At 44.5% G+C, this 23,233-nt stretch overlaps 2 protein-coding genes across 2 annotated transcripts; one reads left to right on the forward strand and one right to left on the reverse strand.

The window, feature by feature from the left end:
- Positions 1 to 4,297, reverse strand: LOC311103678 (apoptosis regulator BAX-like). The gene is made up of 6 exons (XM_084145293.1): positions 3,996 to 4,297; positions 3,805 to 3,835; positions 3,363 to 3,530; positions 2,594 to 2,732; positions 2,374 to 2,478; positions 1 to 2,089 (listed from the first exon to the last, which is right to left on the reverse strand). The coding sequence occupies exons 1-6, from the start codon at positions 4,015 to 4,017 to the stop codon at positions 1,946 to 1,948; spliced, it is 609 nt and encodes a 202-aa protein (XP_084001419.1). The 5' UTR covers positions 4,018 to 4,297; the 3' UTR covers positions 1 to 1,945.
- A 53-nt stretch (positions 4,298 to 4,350) lies between these two features.
- On the forward strand, positions 4,351 to 22,360 carry LOC311104436 (aldehyde dehydrogenase family 16 member A1-like). Its single transcript, XM_084146273.1, has 17 exons — positions 4,351 to 4,786; positions 12,881 to 12,980; positions 13,334 to 13,460; positions 14,672 to 14,829; positions 14,974 to 15,051; positions 15,253 to 15,440; positions 15,896 to 16,054; positions 16,377 to 16,535; positions 17,867 to 18,023; positions 18,140 to 18,215; positions 18,433 to 18,538; positions 18,719 to 18,849; positions 18,955 to 19,122; positions 20,191 to 20,395; positions 20,581 to 20,766; positions 20,886 to 21,011; positions 21,374 to 22,360. The coding sequence occupies exons 1-17, from the start codon at positions 4,700 to 4,702 to the stop codon at positions 21,542 to 21,544; spliced, it is 2,382 nt and encodes a 793-aa protein (XP_084002399.1). The 5' UTR covers positions 4,351 to 4,699; the 3' UTR covers positions 21,545 to 22,360.
- Positions 22,361 to 23,233: the final 873 nt, after the last annotated feature.

Raw genomic sequence — 23,233 nt, forward strand, 5'->3', positions numbered from 1 at the left:
TCAAACATCCCAGATTTTATTCAAAATACATATTTCATACATTTTCATAATAATTTGACTTTTCTGTTAAAAAAACAATCACATAACATGATGTTTGACTGTCTGTTAGGCTTACACTGGTTTCTCATTTCAGGCACAGATACCCTAGTCTAGCAGGATACCAACAAACTTGATGACATACGTAAATATAATGTAAATGACATACCCTTACGGGAAACACCACATGATTTCACATGTGAAATTTCTACGTTTTGCACATGTAACATTTTATTTCACGTGAAATTTCACATGTGAAATCATTTGAAACCATGTGGTTTTGGAACACTTCATGTGATGATATAGATTTATTTCATTTTATTGCATTTTCACATTTGAAATCGTATTTTCACATGAAATAACTGTTCACATGTTGAGCTCAAATGTCACATTTGAAAACAAGAGACACATGCGAGGTCAGTTGTTCACATGTGAAACCATTTGTTCACATGTATTCAATATAGAGTTCACATGTTAACGCCACCCTTTCACATGTGAGAATAACATGTTTTCACCTCACATTTGAATTGCAGTTTCACATGTGAAAGACTTTCACATGTGAAAATCAAATTTGGACTTTCACATGTGTTTCACACCCCTTTGTGTTACAGCCTGAATTTAAAATGGATGACATTTAGATTTTGTGTCACTGATCTACACACAATACCCCATAATGTCAAAGTGGAATTATGTTTTTAGAATCTTTTACTAATTAATGAAAAATGAAAAGCTGACATGTCTTGAGTCAATAAGTATTCAACCCTTTTGTTATGGCATGCCTAAATAAGTTCAGGAGTAAAAAGGTGCTTAACAAGTCACATAATAAGTTGCATGGACTCACTCTGTGTGCAATAATAGTGTTTAACATGATTTTTAGTGATTCAGGAGTAACATTAAAACAGAATATGCCACACCAACATTAGACAACTATACAAAAAAAACTCAAATTGCTGAGATAAGTAAATTAAATCAATGATGAGAGAATAATCAAATGAATGATGAGTATTTTGTGTAGATCGTTGACATAATTTTTTTTTTTTTTAAATCCATTTTAATCCCACTTTGTAACACAACAGATTGTGAAAAAAGTCAAGGGGTGTGAATACTTTCTGAAGGCACTGATAAAAATGAGTTTTATTTTACCATTATTTTACCAGGTAAGTTGACTGAGAACACATTCTCATTTACAGCAATGATCTGGGGAATGGGGGGGTTAATGAGCCAATTGGAAGCTGGGGATGATTAAGTGGCCATGATGGTATGAGGGCCAGATTAATTTAGCCAGGACACCGGGGTTAACACCCCTACTCTTACAATAAGTCCTATGGGATCTTTATTGACCACAGAGAGTCAGGACACCCGTTTTAACGTCCCATCCGAAAGACGGCACCCTACACAGGGCAATGTCCCCAATCGTTTAAAACAACCAAAAAATATTTAACCTTTATTTAACTAGGCAAGTCAGTTAATAACAAATTCTTATTTACAATGACGGCCTACACCGGCCAAACCCGGACGACGGTGGGCCAATTGTGCGCCGCCCTATGGGACTCCCAATCACGGCCGGTTGTGATACAGCCTGGAATCGAACCAGGGGGTCTGTAGTGACGCCTCAAGCACTGAGATGCAGTGCCTTAGACCGCTGCGCCAATCTTTGCACTGGGGCATTGGGATATTATTATTTTTTGACCAGAGGAAAGACTGCCTCCTACTGGCTCTCCAACACCACTTCCAGCAGCATCTGGTCATCTTCTTTATCCTGAGTAAACCAGAAGGTAGGTAACTAATAATACATAGACTAGGTAAACAAATATATTTGTGTGTGAGTGTGCGCACGCCCACACGTTTGCATGTCATGTCACACAATTGTGCTTGAACCGGAGTGGGACTGTGTGTGTGTGTGTGTGTGTCACGTCCTCCTGGAGAGTTTCCAGGTGATGACACTACCCAGTATGACACCTCCGAGGAAGACCAGGATGAGCCCTGAAGACCAGGCGCTCATAGAGGACATCCTCTCCACCTGCACACGTGCCAGCTCAGCAAAACTGTTCACCTGGGAAGAGAGAGAGAAAGATAGGGGGAGAAGAGAAAGAGGGGGAACAAAGAAAGATGAGGAGAGAGAAAGGGGGAGAAGAAAAAGAGGAGAGAAAGAAAGAGGGCCGAAAGAGAGAAATCAATGACAATCCAAGTTCAGTTTTCTCTTACAACAGTTAATACCACATCATACACTTCAACCAAGACCAAGTTTATATCAATATAGAATATTGCCCATTTGGTTTATTTTAATACAAAGGGGAAACACTTGGGGGACAGCCTCTGATGGTATCCATATCTTACCCATCCTCCATGTTTCTGGATCCAGTCCAGTAATTTGCTTCTGAAGTACTCCAGAGTCCACTTCAGAATGTCCTTCACTAACTGGGGGAGGTTAGCAATCACCACCTAACAGAAACGAAAAGAGTGATTTAATACACACACACACACGCTTACAAACAGTGATTGTACTGTACATCCAATAATAATAATAACAAAGTAACAAGAACAGTGTATAACATACCTTGACAGCTATCCTCCCTGCTACGTAGAACAGCACAGCAATTCTCTCCCAGGTGATTTGACCATCCTCAAATACCTTTTCTACCAACTTCCAGTAGTTGGTCTTGCTGGTCATTTGCCCCACCATTCCATCTATCGCACTGTTGCTCGGACAGACGAGTTGAGGGAGGTAGGGTAGGAATTAGACTACTGACTTAGACCATTGTAAACTAACACACAGATAGACACACATACTCTATATTCATATTTGTTTACCTACCCAGCAAACCAAAATTGGTTCTGTGAAAGTTCCCAGAACATTCGTTAGGTTGCGGCAAATGTTCTCATAACACAAAAACTGTCCACTTGATGATTATACAGTGTTTGTACAAAAAATGTGCCTGATGTTGCATGAACGTTCCCAGAACACATTTAGTTTTTGTTATTACATTACCTGGAAACCGAATGAGAACATTTGGGGAATGTTCTGTTGTGATTATTACAAATGTTGTGCACAACATTTTAGTGAATGTTAGGAGAACATTGCAAGGATATTTCATTTAAAACTTTTTCTGATGAAAAAAAAATGCTAATGTTAGATAAAACCCTAACTAGAACTTAATGTGACGCTTAGATAATGTTATGGGAATGTTCCCGGTTTGCTGGGTAGTCTACTGCATCAGATTCATCAACGTGAATTCACACGATTTAAAAAAATAAATAAAAAAATCAGTTTGAGAAATTGAACAGGTACTGTAAAACACAAAGCAATGGCTCTAATGTCAACTGACTCGTCCAGCTTCCCGTCCTTTTTGACTGCGTCTCCGATGGTCCGTATCATCACAGCCAGCTGTAACACCACCTTCTGCTCCTGATCACTCTCAACCTCCTGGGTTTCTGTGGGGAGCACTACCAGGGCTTCTGATGACAACACCTCCTCCAGCTGCTCCCGCATCACTCTGGGGACGAGACAGCATTCTGGTCCAGAACTACCCCTTCTTAGAGCACATAGCCTGCTGTAGTGTGTCAAACTAAACTACTGTTGTCACGACACACAGTGTCTGCCGGTTTTCATTTCTTCCTTGCACTTAACTGATAATGTAGAGAATACATTGTTGTTTTTTTTGCTGTCTGTTTTTGTCAATTCCCAACCCCACAGGTTTACAGCTAGGTGTGTCTATAGGATGCGTCTTTGTGGTCAGTTTTATGAGTATCTGTGAAAGTGAAACTCACCTATTCAGCAGGATCTCTCCTACTCTGTCATCTGTAGAACAAATAAAAAATGAAACCAAAACCAGTTTAGGTCTAGTCGACATAAAATAAAACCAAATAGAACAGAATCATGATAACTAGCATTGAAAATGTACTGAAAACTTGGTTATATTGTTGCAGTGATGAGATATTGCACTGGCACACCTAGCTACCTGATGTCTCTACACACGCCATTGACAGTCCACACCCAGGCCAAATGATAACTGTAACTTCAGAAAACTTTAGTACAGTAATTGTAGTTCTTCTCTTATACCCGTATGAAACTATTATACATCTATTTGACAGACAATGGTTGCTGCTGTTTTATCTCTATTAAGAAAATATGACAATCCTTAAAGATAATATGCAGAATCTACAAGCGCAAGAAACAAGAACAACCCGATAACAAGACCTGACAATGGAATGAAAGACGAGATTCGAGAGAGAGCAGAGGACGGAGACAATCGGCGCGTGCGCATTGTCAATATGGGTCCACACGCTAATGTGTCCGTGTGGAAACTGGCTAACATACACAACATGCTGGCTGATTCTTTGGCTGCTGTGCTAGCTAGGTAGCTAGTTGATTTTTTTTCTTCCGGCTAGCTAAAGCAGAGAGGGTGGCAACTAAGCTAGTAAAGTGGGAGGGAGTTAGCGCGACAGGACAGAACATTATTTCTTCAGGCAGGACGTTGCACTCGTCGTGGGGAACTTTTCTTTTGATATCTGAACTGAAATTTTGCGACGCTAGCTAGCATTATTTCTGGTTAGCACGCTGACGGACTACAGAACAAGCAAGGCAGTGTCATTCCATCACTGATACATTGTGTCATGTTGATGATCAACACAAGTTAGAAGTTACTTCTTGCAACATTATATCATGGCTGGCAGCACCACCAAGACAGTCCACGATATATTTCAATCTATGGAGTACGGACCGAGTAGTTCCAGCACTGCTACTGCTCAGGTAAAAACAAAACAAAAAACATGTATTTGCTGCACAAGTGTCGAGATATTGGTTGCATAGGTCTAAGTAGTAGTAAGACATAAAACCACCTTTGAGGTGAATTTACTCGAAATAACATTTTGTTAGAATATGTAATGACATTTTAACTTCACTCTTGTACATCACGTTTTACAGCATGTCTTAGATAATATGATTTCTGTTAGCTGGCTATTACCATGTGAAGTGTATTACTGTAACTAACTCACAAGGCAGACATGTGATTGTCTGACAATGTGTGATGGCGTCTGTGTGGCCCTGGGGATCAAGTTGGGTGGGATCTTCTGTAGAGAACAGTAGTCTGTCTGAACAGCCAGACTCTTTCAACAGCTAACCACCTAACATGTCCAGATTACATTTCAGAAATGTAGCTTTTGCTAGATTATGTGCGGTAGGATGTGCTTGGAACTGGTGAAAAGTGTACCATGACCTGACTACTCTGTCAATATCTGATACTCCCTAGGAGCCCTGTTATTTTATTGGTTACTCAGGGTTGGAGGTGTCAGTCTCTGCAGCCAATCAAATGTGAGCATACCGCAACACAGAATTGGTCCCATTCATGTCTACCTGTCCACATTTTAATAGGCCTACATTATAAGACAATTATGTCAACTATATTAAAATTCAGTCCATGCCACACATTTCTCCCACAACACTGGGGGGAGAAAACGACTACATTATGCTGCATTATGATGCTGCTGAATTCTTATTTTATTGTTACTACAATTTTCACTATATCTTATACAAGAATGGATGTTAAAATAGATGCTGGGGTTGAATTTGAAGGCAGAAGATGCTCTTATCACTATCAGTCTCAGTGTTTGGGGACCTTCCTGTCTGACTTCTTCCTCTTGTGAACCAGTATCTCTGCCTCTGGGCTGCTGGGGGGGCTGGTGGTTGACATCATCATCATCACTCCACTCCCTCTCCTCTTGCACAAGGGACTCTGGCTGGGGGAACTCAACCTAGCATATTCAGTTCCAGGGCCCAGACCCTTACTACAATCCCCAACAGGTGTAGGGATTTCTCTTCCAGGGGTTGGCTGAAAATGGTGCCCGGTCTAAAGGTACACCCTCACCTGAATTGAGAATAGTCAGGGAGACATGATCAGTATTTTCAACCTTTGAACTTCTGCTGCGGTTGAGCTCATCCTCATCTTCAGAAGTTTATTTTGGGGTTGGATCCCTTGGAAGGAAGTAGGAAGTAAAAAATACTGTGCTAGTGTGGCGGGCCACAGGCCTCCTTTTGAGAGGCATTTCCAGCTCATCATCTCTTGGCAGGTGGATCCAGAGAGTTGGTTGTAGGCTAGGGGAACTTGGTATTGTAAGAGCTGGGCAGGTTTTAAGTACCTTACACTGGGTAGGATACTATCATCACCATCCTCATCTTTAATGAGCCCTGGGCTAGTGTATGTTAGATGGTCTTCGGACCCTTTGCATGTCACTAGGGCTTGCTTGGGGAATTGTCAACCCAATTAGTCACTGGATCAAGCTCCTGACCGCATCTTGGCTACAGCTCAATCTCCTGCAGCTGCTCAGGAGAAGGCTCCGAAGACACCTCAAACACTTGACAGAACATCGGAGGTGTCGCGGTCTGAGGCCAAGGTTGAGGATACTGCTCTGTGTTTCACCCTCAGCCCCTTTTGGTAACTCAAGGGATATCCCACTCTACTGCAGGGGTTCAGTGGGAATGTCAGGCAGTTCTCTGATTACACTGGACAGCTCAATCTCATTGCTTGTACTAGGCTTTGGCGGTATACCGTATATGCTGTATACCGGGGTATTTGGAAATAGCCACGGGATGGTTTTTTTTACCGTTGAAACTATTTATTTGGAATGGGATTTTTTTGGTGCTACTTTTTAAGTAAATACCTGCAGTCAACTTATGCAATACATTAGGAGATGAAGAAGAGACACGTTCTTCATTTCACCTGTAACATAATTTTTTAGGGCTGACCCCAATTAGTCGACTGGTCGATTGTTTGGTCGATAGGCTGTTGGTCGACCAAGATGTTTTTGTTGTTGAGCAGTAGCAAATATATATACAGTACCAGTCAAAAGTTTGGACACACCTACTCATTGAAGGGTTTTTCTTTATTTTTACTATTTTCTACATTGTAGAATAATACTGAAGACATCAAAACTATGAAATAACACATCATGTAGTAACCAAAAAAGTGTTAAACAATTCAAAATATATTTTATATTTGCGATTCTTCAAATAGCCACACTTTGCCTTGATGACGGCTTTGCACACTCTTGGCGTTCTCTCAACAAGCTTCACCTGGAATGCTTTTCCAACAGTCTTGAAGGAGTTCCCACATATGCTTAGCACTTGTTGGCTGCTTTTCCTTCACTCTGCTGTCCGACTCGGCCCAAACCATCTCAATTGGGTTTAGGTCGGGGTATTGTGGAGGCCAGGTCATCTGATGCAGCACTCCATCACTCTTCTTTTTGGTCAAATAGCCCTTACACAGCCTGAAGGTGTGTTGGGTGTTTGTACTGTTGAAAAACAAATGATAGTCCCACTAAGCCCAAACCAGATGGGATGGCGTATCGCTGCAGAATGCTGTGGTAGCCATGCTGGTTAAGTGTGCCTTGAATTGTAAATAAATCACAGACAGTGTAACCAGCAAATCACCCCCACACCATAACACCTTCTCCTCCATGCTTTACGGTGGGAACTACACATGCGGAGATCACCCGTTCACCCACACCGCGTCTCACAAAGACACGCCGGTTGGAACCAAAAATCTCCAATTTGGACTCCAGACCAAAGGACAAATTTCCACCGGTCTAATGTCCATTGCTCGTATTTCTTGGCCCAAGCAGGTTTCTTCTTATTATTGGTGTCCTTTAGTAGTGGTTGTAAATATACACTACCAGTCAAAAGTTTGGACACACCTACTCATTCAAGGGTTTTCCTTTATTTTGACTATTTCTTACATTGTAGAATAATAGTGAAGACATCAAAACTATGAAATAACACATATGGAATCGTGTAGTAACCAAGAAAGTGTTAAACAGAGTAGGAGATGACAGCTTTGCACACTCGTGGCATTCTCTCAACCAGCTTCATGAGGTAGTCACCTGGAATGCATTTCAATTAACAGGTGTGCCTTCTTAAAAGTTAATTTGTGGAATTTATTTCCTTCTTACTGCGTTTGAGCCAATCAGTTGTGTTGTGACAAGGTAGGGGGAAGATAGCCGTATTTGGTAAAAGTCCTAACTCATGAAGCTGGTTGAGAGAATGCCAAGAGTGTGCAAAGCTGTCATCAAAGCAAAGGGTGCCTACTTCGAAGAATCTCAAATATCAAATATACACTGCTCAAAAAGATAAAGGGAACACTTAAACAACACAATGTAACTCCAAGTCAATCACACTTCTGTGAAATCAAACTCTCCACTAAGGAAGCAACACTGATTGACAATACATTTCACATGCTGTTGTGCAAATGGAATAGACAACAGGTGGAAATGATAGGAAATTAGCAAGACACCCCCAATAAAGGACTGGTTTTGCAGGTGGTGACCACAGACCACTTCTCAGTTCCTATGCTTCCTGGCTGATGTTTTGGTCACTTTTGAATGCTGGCGGTGCTTTCACTGTAGTGGTAGCATGAGACGGAGTCTACAACCCACACAAGTGGCTCAGGTAGTGCAGCTCATCCAGGATGGCACGTCAATGCGAGCTGTGGCAAGAAGGTTTGCTGTGTCTGTCAGCGTAGTGTCCAGAGCATGGAGGCGCTACCAGGAGACAGGCCAGTACATCAGGAGACGTGGAGGAGGCCGTAGGAGGGCAACAACCCAGCAGCAGGACTGCTACCTCCGCCTTTGTGCAAGGAGGAGCAGGAGGAGCACTGCCAGAGCCCTGCAAAATGACCTCCAGCAGGCCACAAATGTGCATGTGTCTGCTCAAACGGTCAGAAACAGACTCCATGAGGGTGGTATGAGGGCCCGACGTCCACAGGTGGGGGTTGTGCTTACAGCCCAACACCGTGCAGGATGTTTGGCATTTGCCAGAGAACACCAAGATTGGCAAATTCGCCACTGGCGCCCTGTGCTCTTCACAGATGAAAGCAGGTTCACACTGAGCACATGACAGACGTGACAGAGTCTGGAGACGCCGTGGAGAACGTTCTGCTGCCTGCAACATCCTCCAGCATGACCGGTTTGGCGGTGGGTCAGTCATGGTGTGGGGTGGCATTTCTTTGGGGGGCCGCACAGCCCTCCATGTGCTCGCCAGAGGTAGCCTGACTGCCATTAGGTACCGAGATGAGATCCTCAGACCCTTTGTGAGACCATATGCTGGTGCGGTTGGCCCTGGGTTCCTCCTAATGCAAGACAATGCTAGACCTCATGTGGCTGGAGTGTGTCAGCAGTTCCTGCAAGAGGAAGGCATTGATGCTATGGACTGGCCCGCCCGTTCCCCAGACCTGAATCCAATTGAGCACATCTGGGACATCATGTCTCGCTCCATCCACCAACACCACGTTGCACCACAGACTGTCCAGGAGTTGGCGGATGCTTTAGTCCAGGTCTGGGAGGAGATCCCTCAGGAGACCATCCGCCACCTCATCAGGAGCATGCCCAGGCGTTGTAGGGAGGTCATACAGGCACGTGGAGGCCACACACACTACTGAGCCTCATTTTGACTTGTTTTAAGGACATTACATCAACGTTGGATCAGCCTGTAGTGTGGTTTTCCACATTAATTTTGAGGGTGACTCCAAATCCAGACCTCCATGGGTTGATACATTTGATTTCCATTGATAATTTTTGTGTTATTTTGTTGTCAGCACATTCAACTATGTAAAGAAAAAAGTATTTAATAAGATTATTTTATTCATTCAGATCTAGGATGTGTTATTTTAGTGTTCCCTGTATTTTTTTTAGCAGTGTATTTTGATTTGTTTAACACTTTTTTGGTTACTACATGATTCCATATGTGTTATTCACAATGTAGAAAATAGTAAAAATAAAGAAAAACCCTTGATTGAGTAGGTGTCCAAACTTTTGACTGGTACTGTGTGTGTGTGTGTATGTGTGTGTGTTTTTTATATATATATATATAAAACACACACAGTGCCTTGGAAAGTATTCAGACCCCTTGACTTATACCATATTTGGTTACGTTGCAGCCTTATTATAAAATTGATTTTTTTTTTTTATCCTCAGAAATCTACACACAATACCCAATAATGACAAAGCGAATACAGGTTTTTAGAAAATTTTGCAAAATAGAGCTCCAAGACAGGATTGTGTCGAGGCACAGATCTGGGGAAGGGTACCAAAACATTTCTGCAGCATCGAAGATCCCCAAGAACACAGTGGCCTCCATATTCTTAAATGGAGAAGTTTGGAACCACCAAGACTCTTCGTAGAGCTGGCCTCCCGGCCAAACTGAGCAATCGGGGGAGAAGGGCATTGGTCAGGAAGGTGACCAAGAACCTGATGGTCACTCTGACAGAGCTCCAGAGTTCCTCTGTGGAGATGGGATAGCCTTCCAGAATGACAACCATCTCTGCAGCACTCCACCAATCAGGCCTTTATGGTAGAGTGGCCAGACGGAAGCCACACCTCAGTAAAAGGCACATGACAGCCTGCTTGGAGTTTGCCAAAAGGCACCTAAAGACTCTCAGACCATGAGAAACAAGATTCTCTGGTCTGATGAAACCAAGATTGAACTCTTTGGCCTGAATGCCAACCGTCACATCTGGAGGAAACCTGGCACCATCCCTACGGTGAAGCATGGTGGTGGCAGCATCATGTTGTGGGGATGTTTTTCAGCGGCAGGGACTGGGATTACTAGTCAGGATTGAGGCAAAGATGAACGGAGCAAAGTACAGAGAGATCATTGATGAAAACCTGCTCCAGAGCGCTCAGGACCTCAGACTGGGGCGAAGGTTCACCTTCCAACAGGACAACAACCCTAAGCACACAGCCAATACAACGCAGGAGTGGCTTCGGGACAAGTCTCTGAATGTCCTTGAGTGGCCCAGCCAGAGCCCGGACTTGAACCTGATCGAACATCTCTGGAGAGACCTGAAAATAGCTGTGCAGCAACGCTCCCTATCCAACCTGACAGAGCTTGAGAGGCGCTACAGAGAAGAATGGGAGAATCTCCCCATATACAGTGAGGGTTAAAAGTATTTAATCCCCTGCTGATTTTGTACGTTTGCCCACTGACAAAGAAATGATCAGTAGATAATTTTAATGGTAGGTTTATTTGAACAGTGAGAGACAGAATAACAACAAAAAAATCCAGAAAAACGCATGTCAAAAATGTTATAAATTGATTTGCATTTTAATGAGTGAAATAAGTATTTGACCCCTCTGCAAAACATGACTTAGTACTTGGTGGCAAAACCCTTGTTGGCAATCACAGAGGTCAGACGTTTCTTGTAGTTGGCCACCAGGTGTGCACACATCTCAGGAGGGATTTTGTCCCACTCCTCTTTGCAGATCTTCTCCAAGTCATTAAGGTTTCGAGGCTGACGTTTGGCAACTCGAACCTTCAGCTCCCTCCACAGATTTTCTATGGGATTAAGGTCTGGAGACAGTCTAGGCCACTCCAGGACCTTAATGTGCTTCTTCTTGAGCCACTCCTTTGTTGCCTTGGCCGTGTGTTTTGGGTCATTGTCATGCTGGAATACCCATCCACGACCCATTTGCAATGCCCTGGCTGAGGGAAGGAGGTTCTCACCCAAGATGTGACGGTACATGGCCCCGTCCATCGTCCCTTTGATGCGGTGAAGTTGTCCTGTCCCCTTAGCAGAAAAACACCCCCAAAGCATAATGTTTCCACCTCCATGTTTGACGGTGGGGATGGTGTTCTTGGGGTCATAGGCAGCATTCCTCCTCCTCCAAACACGGCGAGTTGAGTTGATGCCAAAGAGCTCCATTTTGGTCTCATCTGACCGCAACACTTTCACCCAGTTCTCCTCTGAATCATTCAGATGTTCATTGGCAAACTTCAGACGGGCATGTATATGTGCTTTCTTGAGCAGGGGGACCTTGCGGGCGCTGCAGGATTTTAGTCCTACACTGCGTAGTGTGTTACTAATTGTTTTCTTGGTGACTATGGTCCCAGCTGCCTTGAGATCATTGACAAGATCCTCCTGTGTAGTTCTGGGCTGATTCCTCATCGTTCTCATGATCATTGTAACTCCACGAGGTGAGATCTTGCATGGACCCCAGGCCGAGGGAGATTGACAGTTATTTTGTGTTTCTTCCATTTGCGAATAATCGCACGAACTGTTGTCACCTTCTCACCAAGCTGCTTGGCGATGGTCTTGTAGCCCATTCCAAACTTGTGTAGGTCTACAATCTTGTCCCTGACATCCTTGGAGAGCTCTTTGGTCTTGGCCATGGTGGAGAGTTTGGAATCTGATTGATTGATTGCTTCTGTGGACAGGTGTCTTTTATACAGGTAACAAACTGAGATTAGGAGCACTCCCTTTAGGAGTGTGCTCCTAATCTCAGCTCGTTACCTGTATAAAAGACATCTGGGAGCCAGAAATCTTTCTGATTGAGAGGGGGTCAAATACTTATTTCCCTCATTAAAATGCAAATCAATTTATAAAATTTTTGACATGCGTTTTTCTGGATTTGTTGTTTGTTATTCTGTCTCTCACTGTTCAAATAAACGTACAAAATCAGCAGGGGATCAAATACTGTTTTCCCTCACTGTACATGTGTGCCAAGCTTGTAGCGTCATACCCAAGAAGACTCGAGGCTGTAATCGCTGCCAAAGGTGCTTTATCAAAGTACTGAGTAAATGGTCTGAATACTAATGTAAATGTGATATTTCATTATTAATATTTTTTAAATAAATTAGCAAACATTTCTAAAAACCTGTTTTTGCTTTGTCATTATGGGGTATTGTGTGTAGATTGATGATGGGAATAAAGCTGTAACGTAACAAAAAGTGGAAAAAGTCAAGTGGTCTGAATACTTTCCGTATGGACCGTGTGTATATATATTTCCCTATCCTCCATTTTATAGCCTACTCTCTCAAACACATACACACTAATGTAAGCTCTGTCTCTTCTCTTAGGCTTGGCTTGAGCATCAGTCTCGTGCTCTCGGCTTGTTCGTCGATGGAAAGTTTGTCCGCCCTGCAGACAGACAGACATGCAGTGTGACTGACTCTTCAGGTAAAAAGAGAACCTACAGGGGAGCTATCCCCTCAATTTAATATCCTTGTTCTATCTATCTGTCTCTTCCTCCACTACAGTGGTCCTCTGTAGCTCAGCTGGTAGAGCACGGCGCTTATAACGCCAAGGTAGTGGGTTCGATCCCCGGGACCACCCATACACAAAAAAAAAAAATGTATGCACGCATGACTGTAAGTCGCTTTGGATAAAAGCGTCTGCTAAATGGCATATTATTATTATTATTATTATTATTATTATTATTACCCACCGTTTTCTTGTTATATTTTAAATGCCTTGTTCATCAATAAAATGCTATTTTGACAGACAATGTTTCTCTCCCACTCCCTCCCTAGGTGGTACTGTGTGTAGTACTGTGTGTGCTGTGGATGATGATGTGTCCCTGTCTGTGTCCTCTGGGGCCAGTGGCTTCAAGGCCTGGAGTGCTCTCCCCTGTCATCTCAGAGCCAAGACTCTACTCAGGTAGCTACACACAACACCCCTTCACCTCTGTCTAGGGTTCACTGATACAACACCCCTTCACCTCTGTCTAGGGTTCACTGATACAACACCCCTTCACCTCTGTCTAGGGTTCACTGATACAACACCCCTTCACCTCTGTCTAGGGTTCACTGATACAACACCCCTTCACCTCTGTCTAGGGTTCACTGATACAACACCCCTTCACCTCTGTCTAGGGTTCACTGATACAACACCCCTTCACCTCTGTCTAGGGTTCACTGATACAACACCCCTTCACCTCTGTCTAGGGTTCACTGATACAACACCCCTTCACCTCTGTCTACGGTTCACTGATACAACACCCCTTCACCTCTGTCTACGGTTCACTGATACAACACCCCTTCACCTCTGTCTAGGGTTCACTGATACAACACCCCTTCACCTCTGTCTAGGGTTCACTGATACAACACCCCTTCACCTCTGTCTAGGGTTCACTGATACAACACCCCTTCACCTCTGTCTAGGGTTCACTGATACAACACCCTTCACCTCTGTCTAGGGTTCACTGATACAACACCCCTTCACCTCTGTCTAGGGTTCACTGATACAACACCCCTTCACCTCTGTCTAGGGTTCACTGATACAACACCCCTTCACCTCTGTCTAGGGTTCACTGATACAACACCCCTTCACCTCTGTCTAGGGTTCACTGATACAACACCCCTTCACCTCTGTCTAGGGTTCACTGATACAACACCCCTTCACCTCTGTCTAGGGTTCACTGATACAACACCCCTTCACCTCTGTCTAGGGTTCACTGATACAACACCCCTTCACCTCTGTCTAGGGTTCACTGATACAACACCCCTTCACCTCTGTCTAGGGTTCACTGATACAACACCCCTTCACCTCTGTCTAGGGTTCACTGAGGCCCACCAATAAAAAAATGAGATTGATAAACGATAAAAAATATAAAAAAAGTTGATAAAAACACTTTAAACAAATAATTACAGATAATTTTGCAGGAGTAAATTACCAAGGCTACCACTAGGCTCCATGGCAACCATAAACACAAACACTACACTACAGACCACAATTTAATATCTAATATTTATGCCGGGCAAATTCAAGTTAGCATTTGTATTATCTGTATCACGTCTGTTGTCTCTTCATGTGTGTGTATGTGTGCTCGCGTGTGTGCATCCATCGTTCTGCGTGTGTGTGTGTGTCAGGTTGGTGAGTGGCCTCCAGAGACACGGTCAGTGTCTGTCAGAGCTGTGCGACCTGGCCCAGTCTCCCAGTTCCCCTTCAGCACTGGTCAGACTGCTGCAGTACTACTCCGGCTGGGCTCAGCTCAGAGACTCCCTCATTCCTGACTGGACACCACGTGGTAAGGCCGTTCGTACGCGCGTGTGTGTGCACGTGAATCTTTATCTGTGTGTGCATGTGCGTGGTGGAGATCTATCCTTAGTATTGTACAACTGTGATTGTGAAGTGTGTGTATTGAATGTACTCTGTGTTTTGTGTCTTTCAGGTGTGGTGGCAGTGGTTGTCTCTGATGACTGTTCTCTCTACTTTCTCATGCTGAAAGTCTTGCCTGCACTGGCCATGGGTATGACAAACACATACACACACACAGATAAAGATCCAGGCTATCTAATCAACATGACCAAAGGTTAATTTCCTAGAAAGTCATGGAAACAAACAGTTTAAAAATGGACCCTGTCACATTGTACCCTGACAAAAATACCCTTCCGGAAAGTAAAGCTTTACTCTACCGTTTATGACCTTAACGTTTCTGTTTATTTCCCAGGCAACGCAGTGGTGGCGATCCCTGGCGTGGGGACAGCTCCTCCTGCTCTCTTATTGGCTCAGCTGTTTGTGGAGGCGGGACTTCCTGCGGGGGTGCTGAATGTGGTGACGGGCAACGTTTTGTCACTGGGTTCTAAAGTGGCTCAAAACCCCCACATCAGCTATGTCACTTACAGTGGCAACAAAAAGGTGGACACACACACACACACACTCTCAAACCAATGTTTTAGTCAATAGGGCTTATACTTGCTTTTTTAATGTATTTTTCCTGTATGCATCTGCTAGTGCATCTTCTTGCACCAGTAACACTTGTCTCTTCTTACTAACACTAATTTTGCTGATTTATTGAGGAATGTTTTTACGTGCTATGACTGTGATATGTGGTTGTTTATCTACCCTAGTTGAAAGCACTGACTGTAAGTCGCTCTGGATAAGAGCGTCTGCTGAATGACCAGAATTCTATGTAAATGTAATGGGACTGTAATTAGCTGTGTGAAGTGAACATGTTATATTGGTGCAGCAGTGAATTGACAGTTGTCCCACGACAATCGTGTGTGGTGTGCTTTGGATTGTGAACCTCCTCTTTCCGCTCTCTCACACTAACTTGTACCGTCCCTCCAATCCCCTCTTTCCTTCGTTTTCAGGATGGAGAGATGCTGTGCAGGGCCACAGCAGGCATGGGTGTTCCCGTCTCTCTCTCCCTCTCCCTCGGAGCCACCTGTCCCTTCATCATCTTTGAGTCTGCCGATATCGACAGCGCCGTGGATGGCGTGATAGAGACTGCCTTTAAGAAGAACAGAGAGGTGAAACGGCTGGCTTTCTTCTTTCTTTTCTCACTCGTTATTTGAAGCCAAATCAGAGAATGAATCAGGAGATTCCAGTGAAATAAGAAGATGCAATTCGAAGCATGGCCACAGGTGGTCAGTGTTGTACAGTATGACAGCTCTGGAGCTCTCCCTCGCTCTAGAAACTAGCACAGAAATATACACATTTAAAGCCCTCTCTCACTGACTCAATAGGCCTATATGACTTATCTGAACAGTAGACTAATCTAATGAAATAACTTGCCCTCTCTCTCCATCTTTATCTCTCACCCTCTTTCTCTTTCTCTCCTTCCCCCCTCAGTGCCAGTGGATGCTGTGTGTCCAGGAGTCAGTGTGGGACAGTGTTGTAGCCCGTCTGAAGGTTCGGATGGCAGGGATGAAGAGTGTTCCTCTCCTGGCCGAGGGGGACCGAAGGCTGGTGGACGCTGCAGTACAGGAGGCCCAACAGCAGGGGGCTACGGTCAGTCACTACATTTTACATTTTAGTCATTTAGCAGACGCTCTTATCCAGAGCGACTTACATGAGCAATTAGGGTTAAGAGCCTTGCTCAAGGGGACATCGACAGTTTTTTCACCTAGTCCGCTTGGGGATTGGAACCAGCACCCTTTCGGTTACTGGCCCAACGCTCTTGACCACCAGGCTACCACATACACTGAGTGTACAAAATATTAGGAACACTTTCCTAATATTGAGTTGCACCCCCTTTTGCCCTTAGAACAGAATCAATTATTTGGGGGCATGGACTCTACAAGGTGTCGAAAGCATTCCACAGGGATTCTGGCCCATGTTGACTCCAATGCTTCCCACAGTTGTCAAGTTGGCTGGATGTCCTTTGGGTGGTTCTTGATACACACGGGAAACTGTTGAGCGTGAAAAACCCAGCAGAGTTGCAGTTCTTGACACACTCAAACTGGTGCGCATGGCACCTACTAAACATACCCTGTTCAAGGGCACTTAAATCTTTTGTCTTGCTTATTTACCATCTGAACGGCACACATACACAATCCATGTCTCAATTGTCTCAAGGCTGACAAATCCTTCTTTAACCTGTCTCCTCCCTTTCATCTACACTGATTAAAGTGGATTTAACAGATGACATCAATAAGGGGTCATAGCTTTCACCTGGATTCTCCTGGTCAGTCTTTGTCATGGAAAGCGCAAGTGTTCCTAATGATTTGTACACTCAGTGTACACACTATAACCTGTGAAAGTAACCGCCCCTTCCTCTTTACTTCCGGGTCATGTCCCATAATTTTTTTTATGGGCTTGACGATTATATCATAAAATGTGTGAACGTGGTCATTTTAAGATATACAATTATATTAATGTTTGTGGAGGAACATACTTCTCCAGATGCCTTTTATGAAAGATTTGACTTGAAGACCATTCAAAAAGCCTACAAAAGTTCAAAGACTACAAGGCTACAAAAGTTCAAAGACTACAAGGCTACTTCCTGGTAAATGACGTGTCACTTTCATAGCGTATAACCCTTAGTACAGGTGGGGGGCATCAGTCACTCAATACCATATAGGCCATAGGAAGGCAACATTTTGTACAAGCACTGCAGTGAGCAAAATAATCATTTCAAAAAGTCCTGAAGGCAGTAAATTCAATGCAAGTTCCAAATACTGCAACTCGGAATTCCATCTTGGACTATATGGACGATTTCCTCTTGCTTTAGCATTTTCTTTGTTTGTACCATCATTTTCTTAGATATGGTGTTGAGCAGAATGAATAAGAAGTCCCTTTTTAATAAATGTTAACCTAATGATGTGTTTTGCTTGTATCAGCTGATCCAGCCGTGTCCCCCGCCCTCCTCCGGTCCTACCTATCCCCCCACGGTGCTGTGTGGAGTAGCCCCCTCCTGCCCCTGTGTGGTGACCCCATCCCCCGGCCCTCTGCTACCCCTCCTCTCCTTCAGGAGCCACGGGGAGGGCATCACTCTGGGTAAGGAGGACCACGCCATACTATTTCTGTGACCACACCACACTCAAACATCAACCACTAACGAAACACTTATCTATCCAACTCTATTCATCTGTCTCTCTGTATTGTCTTGACAGGGAACCACAGCCCTCACGGCCAGGCTGCCTCTCTCTGGACTGAAGACCTAACTCTGGCCCTGGAGGCTGCCAAGAGGTACAGGACGCTTACACACACAAACGCACCCACACTTACTTCCTTACACACACTATCTTGGTCTATAAATCTCAAGTCATCACGTCTGAAAACATTTTGTGTGGTGTATCCTCTCTGCATTAGATGTATAATTCCTGTCACCCAGAACCCACCTGATGGTCTATGAGATATAACCCATACACACCTTTATTAACACTTCCTCGACCTCTCTCCGCAGCCTGTCTGTAGGTTCAGTGTGGGTAAACTCCCACTCTGTGATGGACCCTTCCCTGCCTCTCTCTGGCCACAAGGAGAGTGGCAACTGCATCGATGGAGGGAAGGAGGTATGGACAATAGCCATTTGCTGTCCCTGTCCAGGGGGAATCTTGTTGATAATGTTTGTAATTATCCAATCTTTTCCGCTCTTCACACATACCTTCTAGGGTGTCGGGCTATAGGTTGTTTTAGACAGCGTCTCTTATGTCTGAGTGTCTCCTAAATGACTCTTTCCTCCTCTTTTCCAGGGTCTGTTCCAGTTCCTCCGCCCTTCCTCCTCTCCTCCTCTACCCCGCTCCTCTCCAGCCTCTGTTGATTACTCCAAGTTTGGAACGGCGGCATCAGCGGCCATCATTCCAGAGGGATCTAATTCATCCAGGTGTGTGTATATGTCTTCCTTGACTTCTTTTAAAGATGCTTTTGTACTTATTCAGTCACTTTGTAATGTTCTTTATTAAATCCTCTCTTTCTATCTCTCCCTCAGTACCCCTCGTTCCTACCTGCAGTATGTGGGGGGGAAGCAGTGTAAGTCGGAGTCTGGCAGCAGTGTGTGTGTCCTGGCACCAGGGGGAGCTGTGCTGGCCTACTGTCCTGACGGGGGGAGGAAAGATGTTCGCAACGCCGTGGAGGCGGCCATTAAAGTCCAACCTGGGTGAGCTCTGCTCTGCTTTAGGCTGGATTTTTATCCACCGAACGTCACCGACACTGTCGTCAAGGCCATGTGGTACTGGGGCAGTACGGAGGTGTGTTTGACCCCTGTATACTCACGTATCGGGGTCACACATCAACAAATAGCACTTAATTGGATTCCAGTAGAGTGTGTGAGTGAGCTGTGTTTAATGTTAATCTAACTTGGTCTCTGCCCCCCGCACCTCACTGATTCAGAGGGGTTGGGTTAAATGCAGAAGACACATTACAGTTGAATGCATTCAGTTGTGCAACTAGATATCTCCCTTTCCTTTTATCTCTGTACAGTGTGTGGTGAAGGCGGTTACGGAGTACGTTTAGTGGAGCATTAACCTGACTCTGGGCTCTATACAATATGGACTATCACGTATAAATGCCTTCCTTCTCTCATCTCTCCTTCGAAATGACTGGCAAGAAAGGAGTTCGAAAAGAAAATGCATATGGGTCTGGGTCTCTGTGTGTGATTTACACTGAGTATACCAAACATTAGGAACACCTTCCTACTATTGAGTTGTATCCCCTTTTGCCCTCAGAACAGCCTCAATTCGTCGGGGCATGGACTCTACAAGGTGTCGAAAGCGTTCAACAGGGATGCTGGCCCATATTGACTCCAATGCTTCCCACAGTTGTGTCAAGTTGGCTGAATGTCCTTTTGGGTGGTGGACCATTCTTGATACACACGGGAAACTGTTGAGTGTGAAAAACCCAGCAGTGTTGAGGTTCTTGACACAAACCGGTGTGCCTGGCGCCTACTACCATACCCGTTCAAAGGCACTTAAATATTTGTCTTGCCCATTCACCCTCTGAATGGCACACATACACAATCCATGTCTCAATTGTCTCAAGGCTTAAAAATCCTTCTTTAACCTGTCTCCTCCCCTTCATCTACACTGATTGAAGTGGATTTAACAAGTGACATCAATAAGGGATCAAAGCTTTCACCTGGATTCACCTGGTCAGTCTGTCATGGAAAGAGTAGGTGTTCTTAATGTTTTGTATACTCAGTGCATATTTTCTCTCTCTCTCCTGACAGTTGGATGAAGAAGAGCCCTGTGGCCCGAGCTCAGTCCCTCTTCTCCCTGGCTGAGACCTTGGAGCTGAAGAGGCGGGACATGGCCGTGTCACTCCACTCCCAGACAGGCCTCTCATTGGAGGAGGCTGACATGGAGGTGGAGCTCAGCATCGCCCAGCTCTATGATTGGGCCGCCCGCTGTGATAAGGAAAGGGGCGGAGTTCCGGTGAGAATTTGTGTATTATGTCCTATAGTAGTAACTTTTGTATAATACTATTGGCTGTTTATGTTCAACACGTACTCACTCACCCGCAACACTCTGGCTAGCACACAGGGCACCAACAAAGCCTCTCCACTTCAGGCGGTCACACTGTAGATAAAATGTCTCTTCTCTAATCTTGTGTTCTCTAGCCCGTCCCACAGTCCGGCTCGGCTCTGTCCATCCCTGAGGCTCTAGGAGTGGTGGGTGTGGTTCTCCCTGACTCCTCCCCCCTCCTCTCTATGGTCTCCTTGCTGGCAGCTGCTGTTGCCATGGGCAATGCTGTCGTCATGGTGCCCAGTCCAAAGTACCCCCTGCCTGCTCTAGAGTTCATCCAAGTGAGTTCTGTCCTGCCCCTTGACATTTTGATTCAACTGTGTGTTTGTGTGCACACTCTTGCTTGTGTATGCTGTTGTGTGTATTTTCCCCTAAACACATCTCTTCCCTGTCTCTCTAGGTTCTCCAGTCCTCAGATCTTCCAGGAGGCGTGGTCAGCATTATAACTGGTGGCAGAGATCAGCTGACCCAGGCTCTAGCCAATCACAGTGTCATCAAGGCCATATGGTACTGGGGGAGTATGGAGGTGTGTTTGACCCCTGTATTCTCACACACACCAACAAATAGCACTTAATTGTATTCCAGTAGAGTATGTAAATGAGCTGGGTTTAATGTCAATCTATCTTTGTCTCTGTCGGTCCCCCTCTCTCTCACTCACTCACTCACTCACTCACTCACTCACTCACTCACTCACTCACTCACACTCTCTCTCTCTCTCTCTCTCTCTCTCTCTCTCTCTCTCTCTCTCTCTCTCTCTCTCTCTCTCTCTCACTCACTCACTCACTCACTCACTCACTCACTCACTCACTCACTCACTCACTCACTCACTCACTCACTCACTCACTCACTCACTCACTCACTCACTCACTCACTCACTCACACACACAGGGTTGCCAGTTCCTCCAGCACACGTGTGCCAGCCCTCTGAAGAGCCTGTGGCTCCACTGCCAGGAGGAGGAGGATGGAGGGAGAGACTGGGCCCAGCCTCATCCCTCACTCCTGGAGGAGATGTGGAGACAGGCCGTCCAGTGGAAGACTGTCTGGATCCCCACTGCTTAGAAAGAGAGAGGGGGGAGAGGGAGGGAAAGAGACAGATAGGTGAGAGAGAGGCGGGGGGAGACAGATAGCGGGGGGACAGTAGAATGAGAGATTAAGTATATTAAAACAAGAAAATGTATTCTAAGTGGGGGGGGTCATTCTTAGTCGCGTTCTGGGAATGATTTTGTGTAACGCACTTGACAGACGGGCGATTTGGGAGTTTTCTACAAACCATATAAAACTTCCTCTTTCATGCAGAATATCATGATGACTATGAAACCTTCAAGGATGTTCCAGTGGTTTCCTCCCATCAGAGGACTGTAGGCCGATGACTCAGTGGTAAATAACACCAGATACATGGAGAGATGTTATAGAGAGATGTTATAAACGGTTATATCCTGTATGGATCACTGACCTCTACTGCTCCTGGTCTGACGCCTTAATAGTAATGGCGACGATGCATTCTCTACAGGAAGACGGCTTTAGTCAGCCAACAATACCTTCATCATTTTGCCTTACTGTTATATCAATAAGGGGCTTCGATTGAGAAAAAATGAAGATTTGTCCCCAATGAGAAGTTAATACAGCTGTACCAATTTTAGATGATTAATACTGTTATGTTAAACTGTAGTAGTGTTCCAAACACAAAGGTAGACATTCCTTTTGTGGGATCTTCAATCATGCCAGATAGGCTACTGTTTCAGCACAAGTAGTCTTCACGTTTCTGTCATATGTCCAATTAGACATTTTGAAATATATATGATAAAAACATTATAAATTATAATGTAGTTCTGACATTCAAAAGGCATAATAAAAAGATAATCACCTCAGGAAATACATCTCTGTTTTTTTAAGGAGTAGGCTATCTTAGTTCATGAGGGCTGGTCATGAGATTGCTTTTTGAGGAAGTGATTGTGTGACTGGCAGGCGCGTAACTTGCAGGAGGTCATGAAGACGTGTGTGCGTTTTACCCCCTCAATTATATACCATGATGAATTTGACTGTTTATAAATTTGTTCCCTACTGTAAAGCGCCAAGCAGCTACTGGCTTTATGTGGCTTTACACCACACAATGCTACTCAATTCCTCATTTGTATGTGTGTAGTCAGTACCTCATTTTATGTTTGAAACCCACTGCTACCAATTACGCTTTTGGTTGGTCCTGGTCCTGAGGCAGAAGTTCATGGTTTGTGAAGGGAAAAAAGTTGAACACGGCTTCTAAGGAGAACAGAGGTGCAATATGTATTTTCATTATTTTCCCTTTTGTGACGGTAACGAGGAAATATGGTATGCCAACAATGTCCTCATCAGCTCATTTTTATATAGTATTCTGTAACGAATATAATAATGTTGTATTGAGGATTACTCCTCTCGAGACATGTAAAATCTGTTGGCCACTAAATCTGGTAAAACCATGTAACAACGGCTAGCTGGAGCTCATCTGAACCGTTGGCTTCTGAGCCCTCATCTTCTATGTACTTAATGCTGAGGCTACATACAGGCACCCTAGTCTGATGGCCTTGTCTCACATTTCGTCATTGTGCTGATAGTGCATCCTTTACTGTCATAATTGTATTTTACAAGGGCAGTGCCTTTCCCACATTGTGGTCATTTCCAGGCCTAGTGCTTTATCATAGCCTTATAGCATACCTGACATGGCTAATGCTATATTTAGGCTCTATCTGGACCTGCTTACTAAACTCAGCAAAA

This window comes from Coregonus lavaretus (assembly GCF_964263955.1).
Source record: "Coregonus lavaretus genome assembly, chromosome: 28".
NCBI classification, from domain to species: Eukaryota; Metazoa; Chordata; class Actinopteri; order Salmoniformes; family Salmonidae; genus Coregonus; species Coregonus lavaretus.